This window comes from Bufo bufo, chromosome 1 (genome assembly GCF_905171765.1).
Source record: "Bufo bufo chromosome 1, aBufBuf1.1, whole genome shotgun sequence".
NCBI classification, from domain to species: domain Eukaryota; kingdom Metazoa; phylum Chordata; class Amphibia; order Anura; family Bufonidae; genus Bufo; species Bufo bufo.
In genome coordinates, this window is record NC_053389.1 from 675,552,896 (window position 1) to 675,571,120 (window position 18,225).

The following is an 18,225-nucleotide window of genomic DNA, read 5'->3' on the forward strand; positions in this document are numbered from 1 at the left end:
AGCATTTCCTGCTGCTCTATGACATTGTCTGCCTACCTTTAAGTCTTCTGAAATAATGACCCCTAAATCCCTTTCCTCAGATACTGAGGTTAGGACTGTATCACTGATTTTATATTCTGCTCTTGGGTTTTTACGCCCCAGGTTCATTATCTTGCACTTATCAACATTAAATTTTAGTTGCCAGATTTTTGACCATTCCTCTAGTTTTCCTAAATCCTTTTCCATTTGGTGTATCCCTCCAGGAACATCAACCCTGTTACAAATCTTTGTGTCATCAGCATAAAGACACACCTTACCATCAAGACCTTCTGCAATTTCGCTGATAAAGATATTAAACAATATGGGTCCCAGAACAGATCCCTGAGGTACGCCACTGGTAACAAGACCTTGGTCTGAATATACTCCATTGAATACAACCCTCTGTTGTCTGTCCCTCAGCCACTGCCTGATCCATTCAACAATATGGGAGTCCATGTACAGCCTTATTCTACATAATTAAAAAAACTAATCTTTATTTCATGATGGAATAACCTTTTGGATGGTAATATATTTAACTCAAAAAGCATTTTATATAAAAAGAAATCTGATTTAAATAAAATAAAAATCTGATTTTTAAATCAAAAAAATCCTTATTATTATTATTTTTTTAATCATTGATTTTTATCCACCCTGCTAGACACAGTGGAGACAGGACCCTCTGCACAGGAACAGAGTGACAGTGATTAGATGAGTGCCTTCTTTGTTTATGGTGAACTCTTTCAGGACCATAACTGGAATCGCTTTGAGGGCTCAGACATCCCCTTTAAACATTAAATGACGACAGATTGCTGCATACCCAATAAACTTATTGTTACTGAACTTACAGATAACTTTTGATATGTCATAGCCAGTCGGTGACACATCAAAGGTTTTGATCATTGGTGGTCTGAGTTCTGAGACCCTCACCGATCACCAAAATGATACGAGCTCACATAGCACGCACTCACTCATTGCTGCAGAAGACAGAATGAAGACTCATAGGGGGTCGTTTACGAACCAGAAAGAAGCCTATATCAGACGTATTTCTGGCGCAGATTGCGGCACTGCAATTTGTGACTTTTCCCGCTCACAACAGATCTAAAAAAGGGTGCGTGGCATGGGCAGGGGACCGGCCATCAGGCCCGTCTCACTTACCATTTTCTATGCCTGGTATAGGTGTAGAAAATGGTCTAAATCTAAGACTGCTAGGAAGCTGTATTACATTTAGAAGCGGCGGTGGATCTGCCGAAGTTATGGAGAAGCAGGCGCCGGGAATAGGGTTTGTTAAGTCCGACGTCTAAAATGCCATAGACTTTCTATAGAGGTCATCTCCCACAATGAGGAGGAAGAGCCCTCTGTGTGAGCGCTTCTCTCCCCTCGTTCTAGCAATTGGGAGCACTCAGACGCCCACCAATCCAAACCTTTGATATGTTGCTGTGACATATGAAAAGTTTTTGAAAGTTGAATAACTTTTATTTTATTAGGTATCAAATGATAAAATCTTTTTTCTTTGTGCATAGTATACAAGTGAAGTTCTGGAGATGTTTAGTCACATGTATGCATCCACTTTCCCTATATCCTCTTGGGTCATATGGATGTCATGGGGACATCCAGAGCAGAGAACTGCTCACAAAAACTGTCTCTGGTGGACCAGACGGTTCATGTCATTTGAACAGCTGACATATGATACTATATTTCCCCTGTTGCAGTAACTGCAGCTGAATTGTATGGTTGGTGCCCCTTATATTGGTGAGAACAGCTGATTGGTGGGCAAGATTCAATAAAAATAAAATAATAAACTTTGAACATACACGTCTCCTTCTCCATGTCTATGCTGCGGTCCAATCACAGCGCAGAGCGTCACAGCCAGGGAGGAAAAACAGCTCACCTTCTCCCTAGCTGTGACGCTCTCTGCTGTGGTTGGACCGCGACGAACCCTGGCGTCTCCTCCTCCCTGTTTCGATGCTCAGGATTAACATCCTGAACGGGAAAACTACAGGGGAGCACAGCGGGGCATACGAGTGGTATTTAAAAAAAACAACCAGGGTGTACCCCACAAGGAAAGGTATTTAGGTAAACTATAAATTCCCATGAAAGGTCCTCTTTAAGGCCTCTTTCACAGTTTGTCAGTGGTGGGTCAGTTTGATGTCCATGGAAAATCTGTCTGTTTTTCATCCATGAAGAATCTGTCTTTGGTCCACGTGTCCATTTTTTGCCCAGTGCATGTTATTCATATTCCACAGACACTGCTCAGCTGTAAATTAACATGGTCAATGTGACACTGTTGTGTCATTGGTCTTTCATGGACCCATAGACTTCAGCGAGCGTGGTGCATGCTTCCATGGTTTCTCCACATTAAAATCAATGGGTACATGTGCTGTCCGTGATTCACTAAGGTATGTTCCAGGTATGGAGGAGACCTGAGAGAAGAGCGGTGCTTAATTGTCTCAGCAGTGGTAAATCTCCTTACTGGCAGGTTTAGTCTGGCCAGGGCTTGGTGCAGGAGAGCAGAAACATCAGGCAGAGGCAGGAGTTCTGAGGAGGTGCCATACATCTACAGGAATACGTAGACAGGTCATCAGAGGGGCATATGCCACTGGTTTGCCATCTGTGATTTTTAACAATAGAACTTAAATCTTGAGTTAACTGTGGCATGGTACCCACAGTTGTGTTCAGAAGTTGAAAATGAACGCAGCACTAATTTCGGAAAACTCTTTTTAAGATTGTGACAAGTATTGTTATTGAGAGTGAGGAGTGATGTGTGCAGAGAGCGACAACTCTTTAGTTTTTCCCCCCTGACATTTAGAATGTATTGTCAGAATAATACAATCTATATATAAATCATTATCAACTTCATGAAAGTTGCACAGTACAGTTATCCACTTAAAGTTTAGATTTTTAGTGAAATTAGAGTTGTATGATCTAATGATAAAACAATAGGCACCCTCCTCCGCACATTTTGGAAACAGAGAAGAGTATGTCTTTTTCTCATCTTTAGGATGTTACAGGGCAGTGGAGGTTGAAACCATCACTTAAAGGGGTTGTGCAGGATTGGGGACATTGGTGTAATAGTACTAGAGTGACATACATATTACATACATGCATGTCCTATCTTTGCCACATATTTATGAAGCCCAGTTTTCATATACTTGGTGACATATAGGGTCTCTTGCAGACGAGCTGAAGCCTCTTCTTCCTGCTGCTCAGGGAGCCCGGTGACGTCACCGACACTGATGGGCGGGCTTTAGCGCTGCTCTAGCCAGTAAAACTGTGCTAAAGCCCGCCCATAAGAGCCGGTGACGTCACCGAACACACTGCTGAGCGGAAGCTTCCGCCCGGCAGTGTGTTATTATAAAGAAAAAAGAGCCCTTGCCCTACGCGATCTAGCGCAGGGCAAAGGAGAGCATCGGAGCATGCACTGATCCGATGCTCAAATCAGGGGGGCTGCCTGGGTGAAAATGGAGGTTTGTCCGGGTTCAGCTCTGAACCCGGACAACCCCTTAAAGGGTTATTCCGGTTGTGTAAGCTATTTCTTTAAACTGCACTGTTGCACTGCAATATGTGTCAAACCCATTCAGGAACAGTTTTCAGGTATCCAGTGTTACCTTTCTATCCTACTGCTGTTCTCCCATTTTGCTGTGATCTGCTCTTACTATTATGGCACTTTCGCTTACATCATATGAGCTGGAAACAAACATTCTGAATATATTTCCCATGATTCTCTTGCATTAAACCATGTCCATAAGTGGGCGACTCCAGGTGTTCCCAGGTGTGTCTCTACTTTACTTAAAGGCAAGTGCTCATCCATGGGAGTGCTTCCACTGCTTATGAGGAAGTAAGCTTGGCAGAGAATAGCTGGGCATGCTCGACCATGCTGCACAGAAAACTACAGGTCGTATCCATAGAAAACTTTGAATAGACAAAAGGCTGGCTACCCAAAAAAGGTACTTTTATTACAGATAAAGGCAGCAAAACTGGTAATAACATTGTATTAGTGAGCCATTTGCATGAGAAAGCTCTGTAACCTAGATACTACTATGTGTAGCCGGAGTACTCCTTTAAAGTCCTTTTACAAGGCTAGATTATCTGGAAGGAGTGTTCCTATGAACAGTTGTTTCTGATAATTGCCCCATGTAAGAGTCCATTCCCTCAGCCGTGTCCCTTTCGCAGCCTGCGAACCATGGATCCACAAAACACTGCCACCAGTTGTGTGCACCCCAGAGGCACATGGAAGCCCTTCTGTGTGCTCTTAGGTCTATGCGGATGTACTGCAAAGGTAAGACCAATTTTTTTGCCGCATCTTGCAGATCACACACATGTCCATGTTTTCTGGATCCATGGTTTGCAGTCCGCAAAATGGATGTGGTTGTGTGAATGGACCCTAAGGGTGCCACCAATCATCCAGTGAATGAACAATGGCTCATTGTTCGAGTGAAAACATTGCGGGCACCAAAATCCTTGTTTGTGAGCAGTAGATTGCCCTGTGTAAATGGGGATCTGCTGCAACAAAGAATCGATCACTTGTCCCTGTAGAGAGGATAGGATTCCTATATGTAAATGCAGTTCTCATCTCCACTGACTATCAGGAAACTATCTGGAATGTTTGGTTCCTTCCCTGTAATTGCCTGTGCATCAGCCTGTATAAAGAGTCATTTATTCATGGGAAGGAGTTGGTGATTCTGAGAAATTAAGGGGCCAAACTTTTCCTTGATACCTAGATGAACAGTTGGTGGCATCTGATATTGCCTCTCCATCAGTACATGGCAAGATATTCAAATTATGAGAAAATCAATATCTTTGGCTAGCAAAATTTTAAATGCGCACAGTGACCATGAAGCAAGTCTGTATATAATACCTTTATAATACAGTGATGGTCTCTGAAGCTAAGGAATATTGGCAGGTAGAGGTTTCCTTTGGGTATGCAGCATACCCTCACACTGCCACTCACTCTCACATATGTCCTGCATTCTCTAACTGCCAGGATGAGTAGTTAGGGGAGACCTACATGTTCTTGAGTGGGGTCTGGGTATAACATGTAACCCGGCCAGAGTTTTTTCTGGGATCCCCTAAGCTGTTGTCCACGCTTTGTTTTCAAAACACTTGCAAATTTTTAGGTTGTTGCATATTTGTATTTTTTGTATAATATTTGCTGGGTTGTAATTTGTGCCTTTCATGTGTCAAATCACATCTAGTGGTGATAATTTCTGAAACACTGGAGTTGGCCACACTGGAGTTGACATGCCACTGGGTAACTATCTGTGGGTTTATAGTCGCAAATTTTCTGTCTGTTGACATCTCTAATGGGTTCCAAATAAGATGTCCTGAACTCTACCATTTTTTTAGGACAGGCTGTGCACTTTAGAGTAGGCCCCTTTCAGACGAGCGAGTGTCACGCTCTGGACTCGCAGCACAGCTTCTGTCCTGAACTTCCAGCACTGCCGGGGTCGCATAGCATTATATTGATTTATGATGCTATGTATTGTAAATCATAGAGGTCTGGAATGTAGTAGATTACACTGACATAATGTTGTCAGTGTTATCCAATACATTCCAGAACTGTAAGGGTTACATAGCATCATATATCAATATAATGCTATGCGACCTCGTCAGTGCTAGACGTTCAGGATGGGAGCTGCGCTGCGAGTCCAGACCGTGACACTCGCTCGTCTGAAACCAGCCAAAGGAGTTTTCTGTTCCTTGCATTCCTCCTGGTATTTTTTTTTTTTTTTTTTTTAGCACAGACTAATGATATAATTTTCTACTGACTGGCGATGTGGTAACTTTCCATTTTTGGGCTTTCTTCTCATAAAGGTTATCTACCCATATATGTTTATATGACATACCAGCTCTCCAGAATGTGTGTGCCATTGTAAATGATATTGATCTTGTATATGTAAATACATATATCTCATGTGTATATGTCAGCTTTGCATTTTACGTTGTATAAATAATAGCTGTACTTATTTTCCAGGATCACCACCCATCCCAGCTGGGGCAGGTTGGTCTGCATGGAATATACTTGAGGGCTTTTTGCAGAGGATTAGAATCGATTCTTCAGCCCTACAGACAAGCTTTATTAGACTTGGAGCAAGAGGTAATAATGGAAGACGCCTATATATGGCCCTAGGAACATACAAAGATAAGTACCCTTTGATAAAGCTGCACGGTGGCTTGTCATGTTAGAGCACCGGGGTGACTCAGTGGTTAGCACAGTTGTTTTGCAGCTTTGGGGTCCTAAGTTTGAATAGGTGATCATATGGATTTCCTTCCACATTCTTAAAACTGTACCACAAGGATAATTGGCTTTCTATGACATAGAGAGGTGTTTGTGAGGGATGGGGGAGCACCAAGAAAATAACTTAGGGGAGGTCTATGAGCTGTACAATTATCATCAGTAGAACCTGAGTTCTAGACGCTGTTCTCCATCTCATCTGTACTGTGAATGGATGATAAAACGGAATGGCTAGAATACACCTCCAAATGGGTTGTCTAATATCTAAAAAAATTTAGGGGTGGCTGCACATAGGCTTAAAAAACCCTCACCACTCACCTTGCTGGAGCTGTGCTTTTCATCTTTGAGGTCACTTCTGGTCTTTGCTGTTCCTGCACACCTCGCTGCTGAGGACACAGCCTTATTTCACCTTAAGGACCAGGCCATTTTTTGCAAATCTGACCAGTTTCACTTTGTGGTGATAACTTTAAAACTCTTTTACTTATCCAGGCCATTCTGAGATTTGTTTTTTTTCGTCACATATTGTACTTCATAATACTGGTAAAATGGAGTCAAATTATTATTTTTTTTATTTATGAAAAAATATCAAATTTACCAAAATTTGGGAAAACTTAGCAAATTTCCAAGTTTCAATTTCTCTACTTCTATAATACATAATAATACCTCCAAAAATAGTTATTAGTTTACATTCCCCATATGTCTACTTCATGTTTGGATCATTTTGGGAATACCATTTTATTTTTTGGGAACGTTACAAGGCTTAGAAGTTTAGATGCAAATCTTGAAAATTTTTAGAAATTTTTAAAAACCCACTTTTTAGGGACCACTTCAGGTCTGAAGTCACTTTGGGAGGCTTACATAATAGAAACCACCCAAAAGTGACCCCATTCTAGAAACTACACCCCTCAAGGTATTCAAAACTGATTTTACAAACATTATTAACCCTTTAGGTGTTCCCCAAGAGTTGATGGCAAATGGAGATGAAATTTCAGAATTTAAATTTTTTGCCAAATTTTCCATTTTAATCCATTTTTTCCACTAACAAAGCAAGGGTTAACAGCCAAACAAAACTTAATATTTATTGCCCTGATTTATTGCCCTGGCGGTTTACAGAAACACCTAATATGTGGTCGTACACCACTGTACGGTCCCACATCAGGGCGTAGAGGGAAAGGAGCGCTGTGTGGTTTTTGGAAGGCAGATTTCGCTGGACTGGTTTATTTACACCATGTCCCATTTGAAGCCCCCCCTGATGCACCCTTAGAGTAGAAACTCCAAAAAAGTGACCCCATTTTGGAAACTACGGGATAAAGTGGCAGTTTTTTTGGTACTATTTTAGGGTACATATAATTTTTGGTTGCTCTATATTACACTTTTTGTGAAGCAAAGTAACAAAAAATAGAAATTCTGAAATTTCATCTTCATTTGCCATTGACTCTTGTGGAACACTTAAAGAGTTAACAAAGTTTGTAAAATCAGTTTTGAATATCTTGAGGGGTGTAGTTTCTTAAATGGGGTCACTTTTTGTAGTTTCTACTCTAGGGGTGCATCGGGGGGCTTCAAATGGGACATGGTGTCAAAAAACTAGTCCAGACAGATTAGATCATGTGCTATTTTTATAGAGCAGGTTGTTACGGACGCAGGGATACCTAATATGTTTACTTTTTAAAATTTATTTAAGTTTTACACAATATCATTTTTGAAACAAAAAAAATCGTTTTAGTTTCTCCATAGTTAGAGCCATAGTTTTTTTTTATTTTTTGGGCGATTGTCTTAGTTAGGGTCTCATTTTTTGCAGGATGAGATGACTGTTTTAATGGTATGATTTTGGGGTGCGTATACCTTTTTTGATCGCTTGCGATTACACTTTTTGTGATGTAAGGTCACAAAATTATGTATTTTTTGACACCATTGTTATTTTTTATTTTTACGTTCACCTAAGGGGTTAGATCATGTGATATTTTTATAGAGCAGGTTCTTACAGACACGGCAATACCTAATATGTATACCTTTTTTTTTATTTATTAAGGTTTTTACACAATAATATTTTTGAAACCAAAAAAACTTGTTTTAGTGTCTAAATAGTCTGAGAGCCATAGTTTTTTTTTATTTTTTGGCCCATTATCTCATGTAGGGGCTCATTTTTTGCGGGATGAGGCGACTGTTTGAATGGTACTATTTTGGCGTACATACGACTTTTTTGATCACTTTTATTACCTTTTTTGGGAAGTAAAGTGGGCAAAATTTAAATTTCATTTGAGGTTTCTGATCCCTGGTCAGGGACCGCAGGGATCAGAAACTTGCATAAGCGCTACAAACCGCAGGTCTGAATTGACCTGCGGTTTGTAGCGATTGGCAATGCGGGGGGGGTCACAGGACCCCCCTAGGCATTGTCACAGGGTGCCTGCTGAATAATTTCAACAGGCACCCCGTTCTGATCACTGCTGGCCGTGCGGCAGTGATCGGAAATACACAGGACGTACCGGTACGCCCTGTGTCCTTAAGTACCAGGACATCAGGGCGTACCTGTACGCCCTGTGTCCTTAAGGGGTTAAATCTGTAGAGTCTTGGTATTGTCTTAGGCCTGGTGGGAATTGGAAGGATTCTTGAGACATTACTTTAAAGGGGTTGTTTCACCTCTGACATTGGGGCATATACCTAGGATAGGTGTGGGTCCCATCTCTGGGACCTGCGCCTATCTTTAGAACGGAGCTCACATCCGCTGCCGCCCTCCATTCATTCCTATGGGAGCATTGAAAATGGCTGAGCATGGCTCGGAGTGGTGGCCGTGCTTCCATTCATTTCAGTGGGACTGTTCTGAGCGCTGCTCAGCTATTTTCAGCGCTTCCATAGGAATGAATGGAGGGCGGCCGTGCATGCACGGTGCGCCCTCCTTCACTTTGCGGTCTCCGTTCTAAAGATAGGTGCAGGTTCCAGAGGTGGAGCGAGTTGAGACAACCCCTTTGTTACCCCGTGAGTAATGCAAAAAGTTATATCTTCATATAGGACATGACCATCTCTTTCTAACAAAGCTAGAACCAGCCCTGTACCTCACATGGATCCAGAGATCTCCACATTCATTGCTCTGCTAGATTTATATCAAGCTGACAGCTCAAGGGGAGTGTCTTTTCTGCTGCTGCTCAGGTGTCTCAGCTCTCCCTATCACAGCTCAGGAGGCGTGTCTCAGCTCTCTCTATCACAGCTCAGGAGGCGTGTATCAGCTCTCCCTATCACAGCTCAGGAGGCGTGTCTCAGCTCTCCCCATCACAGCTCAGGAGGTAGTTGAAGGATGAAACTGAGCATGTGCAACCTTCTCAGTGAGCAGGACAAAGAAATAGAACTAACAGCAGGTGGCGCTAAAAAGATACACTCGGTAGCAATACAAAATTTATAATTACATGCAATTGTAAAAGTATTCAGATCCAGGAGCTGGTTTGAAAACTGTTGAATATTTTTCGTGGGACAACCCCTTTAAGCTTACAAAGAAAATTCTTATTTTTGACTTTTTTCTTTTCTTTTGAATATAGTTCTTGGCTGATCCACATCTTTCAGTATCCCACATTAACTACTCCCTTGATCAGGTGAGTCTATTGATGAGAAACTTTACGTCCAACCAGAGAACATTGTTTAAAGAATATGTAATGCTAGATACACAACATCATCCATAAGTCATGGTAACATTTCGGAATGGTTGGCACACATGCTCTTTAGAATAAATTTGCTGCGATTTTACTGAAACTTATGGATGACTGGAGCCCAAGCTTACAATACTCTGCACTCTTTTTATCTAGTAGGTTTAACCATATCCGATATTTCCATTTGGAAACTAGTGCATAAAATCAAGGATACTGTCATGTATGCATGAAAAGGTTGTCTGGGTTAAGCACCTGTAAGTGGCCTAAAATAACAAAAAAAAGTGATGCTTGCCACTTTCAGCACACTGGTTCTGCACTGCTGACGCCATGTCCCTGGCTGTGATGTAATTCTGTGCACAAAGGTCACTTTGCAGACCGTCACTGGCTACAGCGGTGTACAGAATGTCACTACTGAGGCCATTAATTGACTGCAGTAGTGACGAGGTGTGCAGGGAAAGTCATCACAACCAGAAAAACAGCAGTGTGGAGGACTGGAGTCAGCACAGGAGTAGGCAGGAGAGAAGAATTGCTTCTTTAGTTACTTTAGGCCATTTACAACGTCTTTCCCAATGTTTTATTTAACTTTAGTAAACCTTTTAATAGACGGGCATTCGCAGTAGAATGGGTTGTACCGAAAATATTGGTTACTTTCAGCATGGCACTGTCAGGAATGCTTCCTTCCCGACAATCGCATGCTGTATCGTCCTGTCTAAAGGGACCATTAGTTTTAGATGAGACTGGATGTGGACCCCGCACAGTCTGGAGGGGGTTTGTCGGTGCTTACTATTGGAGAAGAGCACACGAAATGCTGACAAAGCATTAAGAAGCTTCAAAGGATTTGCCTAACTCTTGTTCCCTTGCAACACAAAAGGAAGGAGGGACAGACGTAAGATCAAGGAGCAGTAAAAACAGATAAGACAGAGCGATGAAATGTCAGAGGAGTACAAACAGAAGGGTTCCTAATTAGTTGTCAGTTTTCTTTGCTGCAAGTAATCGTAGGCGGCCCTTTTATAGAGGCAACATGTCTGGTTCCAAGGAGGACAAAGTCCTATTATTTACTATCTGGACAAAATGGAGAGGATTGTGTTTGGTTCTGACAAGGAACTGATTTGGTTTAAACCCCTTCGTAAATAAGGGGCTGTCTGTGACTGGCCTATGAATGGACACTGAGTTTATCGGCTTAGAGTAGGGCCAGTAGGGTTTGGTATGGGCAACTTCACACGACTCATTTAGAAAAACACTCTTATAAAATCGTTGCGGAATTCGCATGTATTTTCTTTCACCGTGAAAAAGTTTTTGGACTTTTTATTTTATTTTTTACTTTGCAATACAAAGCTGAATTTTCAGTTTTAGGTTTTTGATGCAGATATGTGATGGGGGGAAAAAGCACAACAAACGCTTGGACTTTTTTATGCTTCCCATTCATTTCTATGAAAGATTCAGCGCTGATTCTTCCCCAAGATAGGGCATGCTGCTTTTTATTTTTCCACGTGAAAAACAAAACTTTTTCCATATCCTAACAGGTGGGTCACGTGCACTGCTACAGCCTTTTATTGGCCTCAGCAGTGACATGTCCGCAAGCACCACATGACTCAAAGTGGTTTCATTGGAATTATTTTCTCCAAAGCCAACTTTTTTATTTGGTCAGCCTGCCCTTTCTATAATGAAGTCACAGTTATATTAGTGTTGAGCGAACTTGTGTTTTAAGTTCTGCGTCCAAAGTAACGGAATTTAGAATCCATAACGGGATTCTTCGATAACCCGAACTTTAGACGCCGAACTTAAAAAAACAAGTTTGCTCAACACTACATTTTTTCATCAGTTAGGGAGAAGATAATTCATGGCTGCTATTCCTGTTGTCATCATTCCACAAATGGCCGCTACAAGGAAACAGAAGTAATGAGTGATATGTCTTCTTCTATTTTTTTAGTTTCATCTCCTCTTTCCATCAGTAATGATTGTGGTGGAGCAGATCAAGAGCCAGAAGGTATGCTAGTAATGACTGATGAATGTCAGATGGTGCAGATAGAAATGGAGTGGTGACGTCCATTGTATTTGAAATGTCATCTGTATAACGCTACCTTGAAGATGTTGTCTGCTTTATTACTTAGGGACATGTCAGTAAGTGCTTTGTTCTTGTATGTCAAGTTAATTCTGAAATAAAACACAATATGAAATGTCGTGTCATTTTAACTGATAAGGACACTATTCATTGTAAATGAGCACAAAGTAAAAAAAATATATATTTCTGCTACCACTAGGATACTAGGATTTACTGATGTATATAGTATAATGGAAGCTGTATAACACCTTATGTAGTGGGTACAGTTATGTGCAAAATAATAGCAATGTGTTTAAAACTACTGAGAGAGCATTTATTTCCATACACAAAGTCACTGGGAGCGCTGCACACTCAATTTTAAATGAAAACACGAACAAAATATCATGAAGAAAAAGGAATAATAGGCTGTTGAAAAAAAATATATAATTGCAGTGTTTGCATTTTCTGTTACAAACTTGAATATTTCCATTCTAAACTGAAATTTGTTTTACTGATTTAGCTTTTCTGTTAAACACTAATATTTAGGCTGAATTCACACGTCTGTGGAAGACGGTCTGTCAGATACCAGACTGGCATCCTGCTGAGTGCAGGAGCGCACGGCGTCATTGGTTGCTATGCGCTTCGTGCCGCCGCTGCTGTACAGCAATACACTCATATAGATCATATGAGTGTATTGCTGTACAGCAGCACGAAGCGCACCGAGTCATAGCAACCAATGACGCCATGCACTCCTGCACTCACCAGGATGCCAGTCCGGTATCTTACGGACCGTGTTCCACAGACGTGTGAATTAGTTGTATGACCTTTATTTCTGATAACTGCTTTACATCTATGTGGCAGGCATGGAGTCAACTGACTCCTGCGAACAGATACTCCAGCCCAAGCTGCCCGGACTACATTCCACAGTTCTTCTGCTTTCTTGGGTTTGGTATCAAAAACAGCATTTTTGAGTTCACTCCACAAAGTCTCAATCGGATTGGGCTGGCCACTTCATAACCTCAATCTTGCTGGTCTGGAACCAGGATGTTGCCTGCTTGCTATTTTGTTTGGGGTCGTTGTCCTGATGAAACACCCATTTCAAGGGCATTTCCTCTTCAGCATAAGGCAACATGACCTCTTCCAGTATTTAGATATATTCAAACTAGGGTTGTCACGATACCAACATTTTGATTCAATTTTGATACCATAAAAAAGAATTTGGAATATTCAATACCACGCGAAAAAAATAAAACGCCAAAAAAAGCTTTGTGCATTCCACATTTTATGGATTGTCTGGCCCATAGAACAGCCCTACGGCGCTGGTGGAGGTCACATAAAGACCCGCGCCGTACATGTGCGGTTAGCTGATCTGGCAGTAGCTATGCCGGCCTGATCAGCGGCTTGGACCCGGTAGTCACTGACAGCCGGGCCCCTGCTGCATACGCCGGCATCGGTGAAGACACCGATGTTGGCCTATTAACCCCTTGTATGCCACGGTCAAAGCTGACCGCGGCATACAGAGGGTTTGCGGAGCCTACGGGTGCCCTCTTCATCTCTATCGGGTCCCCGCGCTGCAGTGGCGGGGACCCGATGGCAGAGAAGGCAAGCCAGATGCCTTCCATAGGCATCGGGGCTTGCTTTCTACGGAAACCTGTGAGATCCAGCCATTAAGCTGGGTCTCACAGGCAGGCTGTCAGGATGTATTGTAATACATTGCAGATGGGATCAGACCCCAGAAGTTAAAGTCCCAGAGTGGGACAAAAAAAAAAGGGGTTTTCATAATTAAAAATAAAGTTTCAAGTAAAAAAATAAAAATTTCCCCAAATAAAACACACAAAATTGTAAAAATAGAAAAAAAAAACCTGCTGTATAAAAATATCACATCTAACCCGTCAGATGAACACCGTAAAAAAAGCAATTTTTTTGTCACCTTACATGACAAAGTGTAATACCAAGTGATCAAAAATGCTATGATGCACCCCAAAATAGTACTAATCAAACCGTCATCTCATACCAAAAATAATAAGCCCCTACATAAGACAGTCGCCTAAAAAATAAAAAATAAACCATGGCTTTCAGAATATGGAGACACTAAAAAATATTTTTTCTCGCCCAGATTCATTGCGGGACACAGGAACCGTGGGGTATAGCTATGTCCTCTAGGAGGCGTTGACACTAGTAAAAGCTGTTAGCTCCTCCCCTGGCAGCTATACCCCCTCCAGCCTGGAGAGAGAGCTTCAGTTTTTTCTAGTGTCAATAGGAGGCAAGACCTCCCTGCTCTGCAGGGAATCTCCTGAAGATTTTTTTATTTTAGTTTATTTTTTTCCTTCTTTTTCAGATGGGAAAACAGTGGTCGCCTCGGCTCCCTGTTCTCCCGGGGTCGAGCTGCGCCAGTGCCGGTTATCCGCACTGCTGCCTCCCCCACAGAAGACAAGGTGGACCAGGGCAGGCTCGCTCCTCTGCATCCCGCCAGCCAAAGGGGTCACCCATCCAAGCACCCCCTTTTCCAGCGTCCTACTACGGTGCCAGTAGCTGAAGGGGTGACCCTGCTGGACCAGAGGAGGGGTTAAGATGGCGGCAGGAAAGAGAAGAGAAGAGAGGTGAGTACACGGGACTAGGTAAGTATGTTTAACCCTCTGGGTTGGTCTCCCCCCTCCCCCGTGGTGGCAATGGTCTTGCTTTATTATAGAATTAGGGGTCTCTGCCTCAGGATATGGGGCAGATTTGCTGTTGTTCATGGGGCCTCACTAGGTTCGGCCAAGCATGACTGCAGACAGGATCTGAGGGCCCTCAGTTATTAGTTTTCAGCAGATCTGCGCCACACTATGTTGTTGTGGCACCAGGACCCCCTCACTTCCCCTCTAGGCCGCCGGCTACGCGGCCATTTAGGGGGTTAAAAAACTTTCTTGCAGCGCTCCTGTCTCGGCCGGCCACGGTTATACTCCGTGGTGTCCCCGCCGGTCCCGCAGCTACCACCATCTAGGAAAAGGAGTTATACCCCTCTCGGGGAGCGACACCAACAAGCGCCGCTCCAGAAGGGTTAACGCCGGTATGATGCCGGCCGCCGCAGGATTTTTCAGTCAGCGATCTTTCCAGTCCGGGGTGACATTCCCCGGCCAGTGGGCGAATGCGGCGCTTCCGCTCTCTCTTCTCGGTCCCTCTACGCTCCGGCTGACCGACAGCTTCCGGTCGGACGTGCGCGAACACTTTGGCCCGGCCGCAGCTTCATCCACTGCGGACCGGGACCATGCACCGGTCGACAAGCAAGGAAGGGAGCGGAGGAGCTCCCCCCACTCCCCTATATGCGATCCGCTCGTGTCTGGGCGCTTAAGGGGTTAATCGCATCTCTGGACAGGCGGTGGGGGTGCGTTATGGCGCGAATTCTTCCCTCCTCACTTCCCTCTCCCACATGCCGCTAAGCCCCGCCCCCGGTCTTTAGACAGCTTAACCCTTTCTGGCCAGCCACCTCTGTAACCGGCACCAGCCTTCCATAGGCGAGTAATTGCACTTATCTGTGACCTTATCTCCAGTACAATGTGCCTTAACCGTTAACACAGTTAACCCCTTCCTGCCTCTCTGCCACTTGGACATCATAGTTTTCAAAGAGAAAAATAAAATAAAAAAGTAAAAATGTGCGTTTATACTGCCCCCCTCATCACCGCAGGACCACCCGGTCTGTGTGGTACCAGGCTGGGCCCGTGTCCTATAGCGGACAAAGGAGGACATCTCATAGTTCCCAATCCGCCCTCCTGGGTCGTTGGTTGATTTTCCTTTACCTGCGCAGATCCAGGGAGGACAGCTGGAGTATTCCCAATCTACCCTCCGGGTCGTGTGGTTGATAGTTCTCCAGCACAGGATCTCTGGATTACCAATCCGCCCTCCGGGGCCGTTTTTGGTTGATATATTCTCCAGCGCACTCCAGCATAGGACCTCTTGTTCCCAATCTGTCCTCCGGGACGTTTGTTTGATAATTCTCCACCGCACTCCAGTACAGGACCTCTGGATTCCCAATCCGTCCTCTGGGGCCGTTTGGTTGATAATTGTCCACCAGAGCAATCCGGTGCAGAACCTCTGGAAGTTCCCAATCTGTCCTCCGGGGCCGTTTAGTTGATAATTCTCCAGCGCATTCCAGTACAGGACCTCTGGTTTTCCAATCCGTCCTCCGGGGCTGTTTCGTTGATAATTCTCCACCTGCACGATCCAATGGAGAACCTCTGGAAGTTCTAACTCCACCCTTCAGGGTCGTTTGGTTGATGAGCTCCACCTACGCAATCCGGTGGATGGACCTTTTAGATTCCCTCTCCACCCTCTGGGTCGTTGGTTGATATATCCCCACCAGTGTGACCTACTCTGCCACGGGGAGTTTCTGTGAGGTAGAACTGCGCGCAAGCGAGCCAGAGCAGAACATTTCTCCTCAGTCTCCTGCACACCCCCAAGGGTCCCGCTCAGACACGCCCTTTTATCCCTGGAGAGGGGATCAGTGATTTGGGCTCTATCTCGACGCCCTTGCAATCTTCAGAGATTGCGTCCACAGTAGCCAGCAGTTCTTTTCGTTTGCATTACCCCCTTTCATAAGGTGGAGTATTTGCACCATTGCTGCATACCATACCTACTTTAGGCATTATAACTGCTAGAGCGCTGTTGTCAGTGACCCCCGTACGTTTTTCCCCTTCCAGAGGGGACGGAATTACATTTCCACTAGGTAGTCTTGTTATGGCATTATCACCGTTTCGGTGGTTACCGTAGGCATTACCTCTTCCTTAGGTGGAGTAATTGCATATCGCATATGCGTGCCCTTCCATAAACGGCGTAATCTCTCTACCGTTGCATTCAGTTCCTGCTGTATGCATGACCACTTCCGCTAGCAGTACTCCTTGTATGCATTACCCCTTCCATAGGGAGTAATTGCAATTCTACGGTTACAGTACTTGCCTTTATATATTGTCCCCTGCAGTTGGTGGACTAATTACAATTACACTGTTTTTAGTGCCGGACGTATGCATCCGCCCTTCGGTAAGTGGCGGTATTGCATCTCCACTGGGTTCTGTTCCTGCCGTATGCATTTGTCTTCTCCCATCACCGTGCTTCCTCTTGCGTTCCCCTTCCACTTACAGGGGAATACCTAAGCATTTTGTGCTGCAGTTGAACTTCGCCACGGCTCTAGATGCCTTAGCTTCTTTCACAGTGGGGTGTGGCAACAGCCGATACCCGCGGGTGCTGGTGCTCTGCATCTGTGGTGTATGGGTGCCGCCGGGGGATACAGTAGCTGTTTCCACACGGGCTCCTTCTTATCTTTCGGTGCTGTTTTGGTGCATGGTTGTGACATCCTCTCTCTTCTCAGAGGGGTTGCCTAGCAACACTTATGTGTCAAGTCGAGGGTTCACTGACTCTGTAGTCCCCCTCAGCTGGGGGTTCTACCCTTACGCTAGCATTGCTGTTGCTCCTGTTCAGAGCCCTTCCGAGGTAAAAGTGTTTAAGGCTAACTCTACTTAACTGGGGCAGTATAGTGCCATGACTTCTACGGGATAGCCTCCCGCCCCCCCGCCCCCCTTCAGTTTTGCGCCGACTGGCAGGCGCTGTCTACTTCTAGGGGAGTGGTATTTGCGTTACCACTGAATGCTATGGTTCTTATTGCTCAGCTCCTTCGTCAGGTGGTGGATTCCGCTAGCGATACAGTTGTGGCTCCTCTTGCTTGACTTCCTCCTCTGGCAGAGTTTTGGCACAGTCACTAAACGCCTGCATCGGCATTTGCACGAAGTGTTCCTTTATGGCCTTCTATTTCAGAGTTCTGGCCCCGGCTGATGGGTTGTGGCGCACGCCACATCTTTCTTTCTACAGGTGAATCCTTCCTACTGGTCCTGGGTGTGCTACTTGTTTCTGCATTACTTTCCTTAAGACATGACTAATGTCTAGGTCATGTCAGCCCTCTGGTGGTCATACATTCCACCGCCTATTCCGTGGGTAGGCTACGAGACTCCCCACACCAGACGGAGCGAATTTGCTGTCACGTCTTGCCACGCTGATAGACGTTCCATTCCTAGACCAGAACACCCTTCTGTTTCTTCTTCTTCCTCCTCGGACAGAATGGCTACGGGCCTCTGTATTCCAGGACTGCGGAAGGTGTTCGAGGCGATCTGTCTGCGTTGGGGTCGCCCGGACGTGGACTGGTTGGCCTTAAGTCTGACTCTGAAGCTTCCCACCTTTCTCTCCTGAGCAGGAGGTCCGGAAGCTTGCGGCGTGGGCTCCCTGATTTCCCTTTGGCAGGGGCTCTCCCTCCTTTGCGTTCCCCCCCCCCCTCC

General features: G+C 44.4%; 1 protein-coding gene across 1 annotated transcript in view; it reads left to right on the forward strand.

The window, feature by feature from the left end:
* TUBGCP4 (tubulin gamma complex associated protein 4) overlaps positions 1 to 18,225 on the forward strand; it is an 86,955-nt gene that overhangs the window by 14,857 nt on the left and 53,873 nt on the right. Inside the window, exons 3-5 of the mRNA XM_040414083.1 lie at positions 5,990 to 6,112; positions 9,778 to 9,831; positions 11,816 to 11,872. Coding sequence (XP_040270017.1) covers positions 5,990 to 6,112; positions 9,778 to 9,831; positions 11,816 to 11,872 — 234 coding nt within the window. The remainder of the gene's footprint in view (positions 1 to 5,989; positions 6,113 to 9,777; positions 9,832 to 11,815; positions 11,873 to 18,225) is intronic.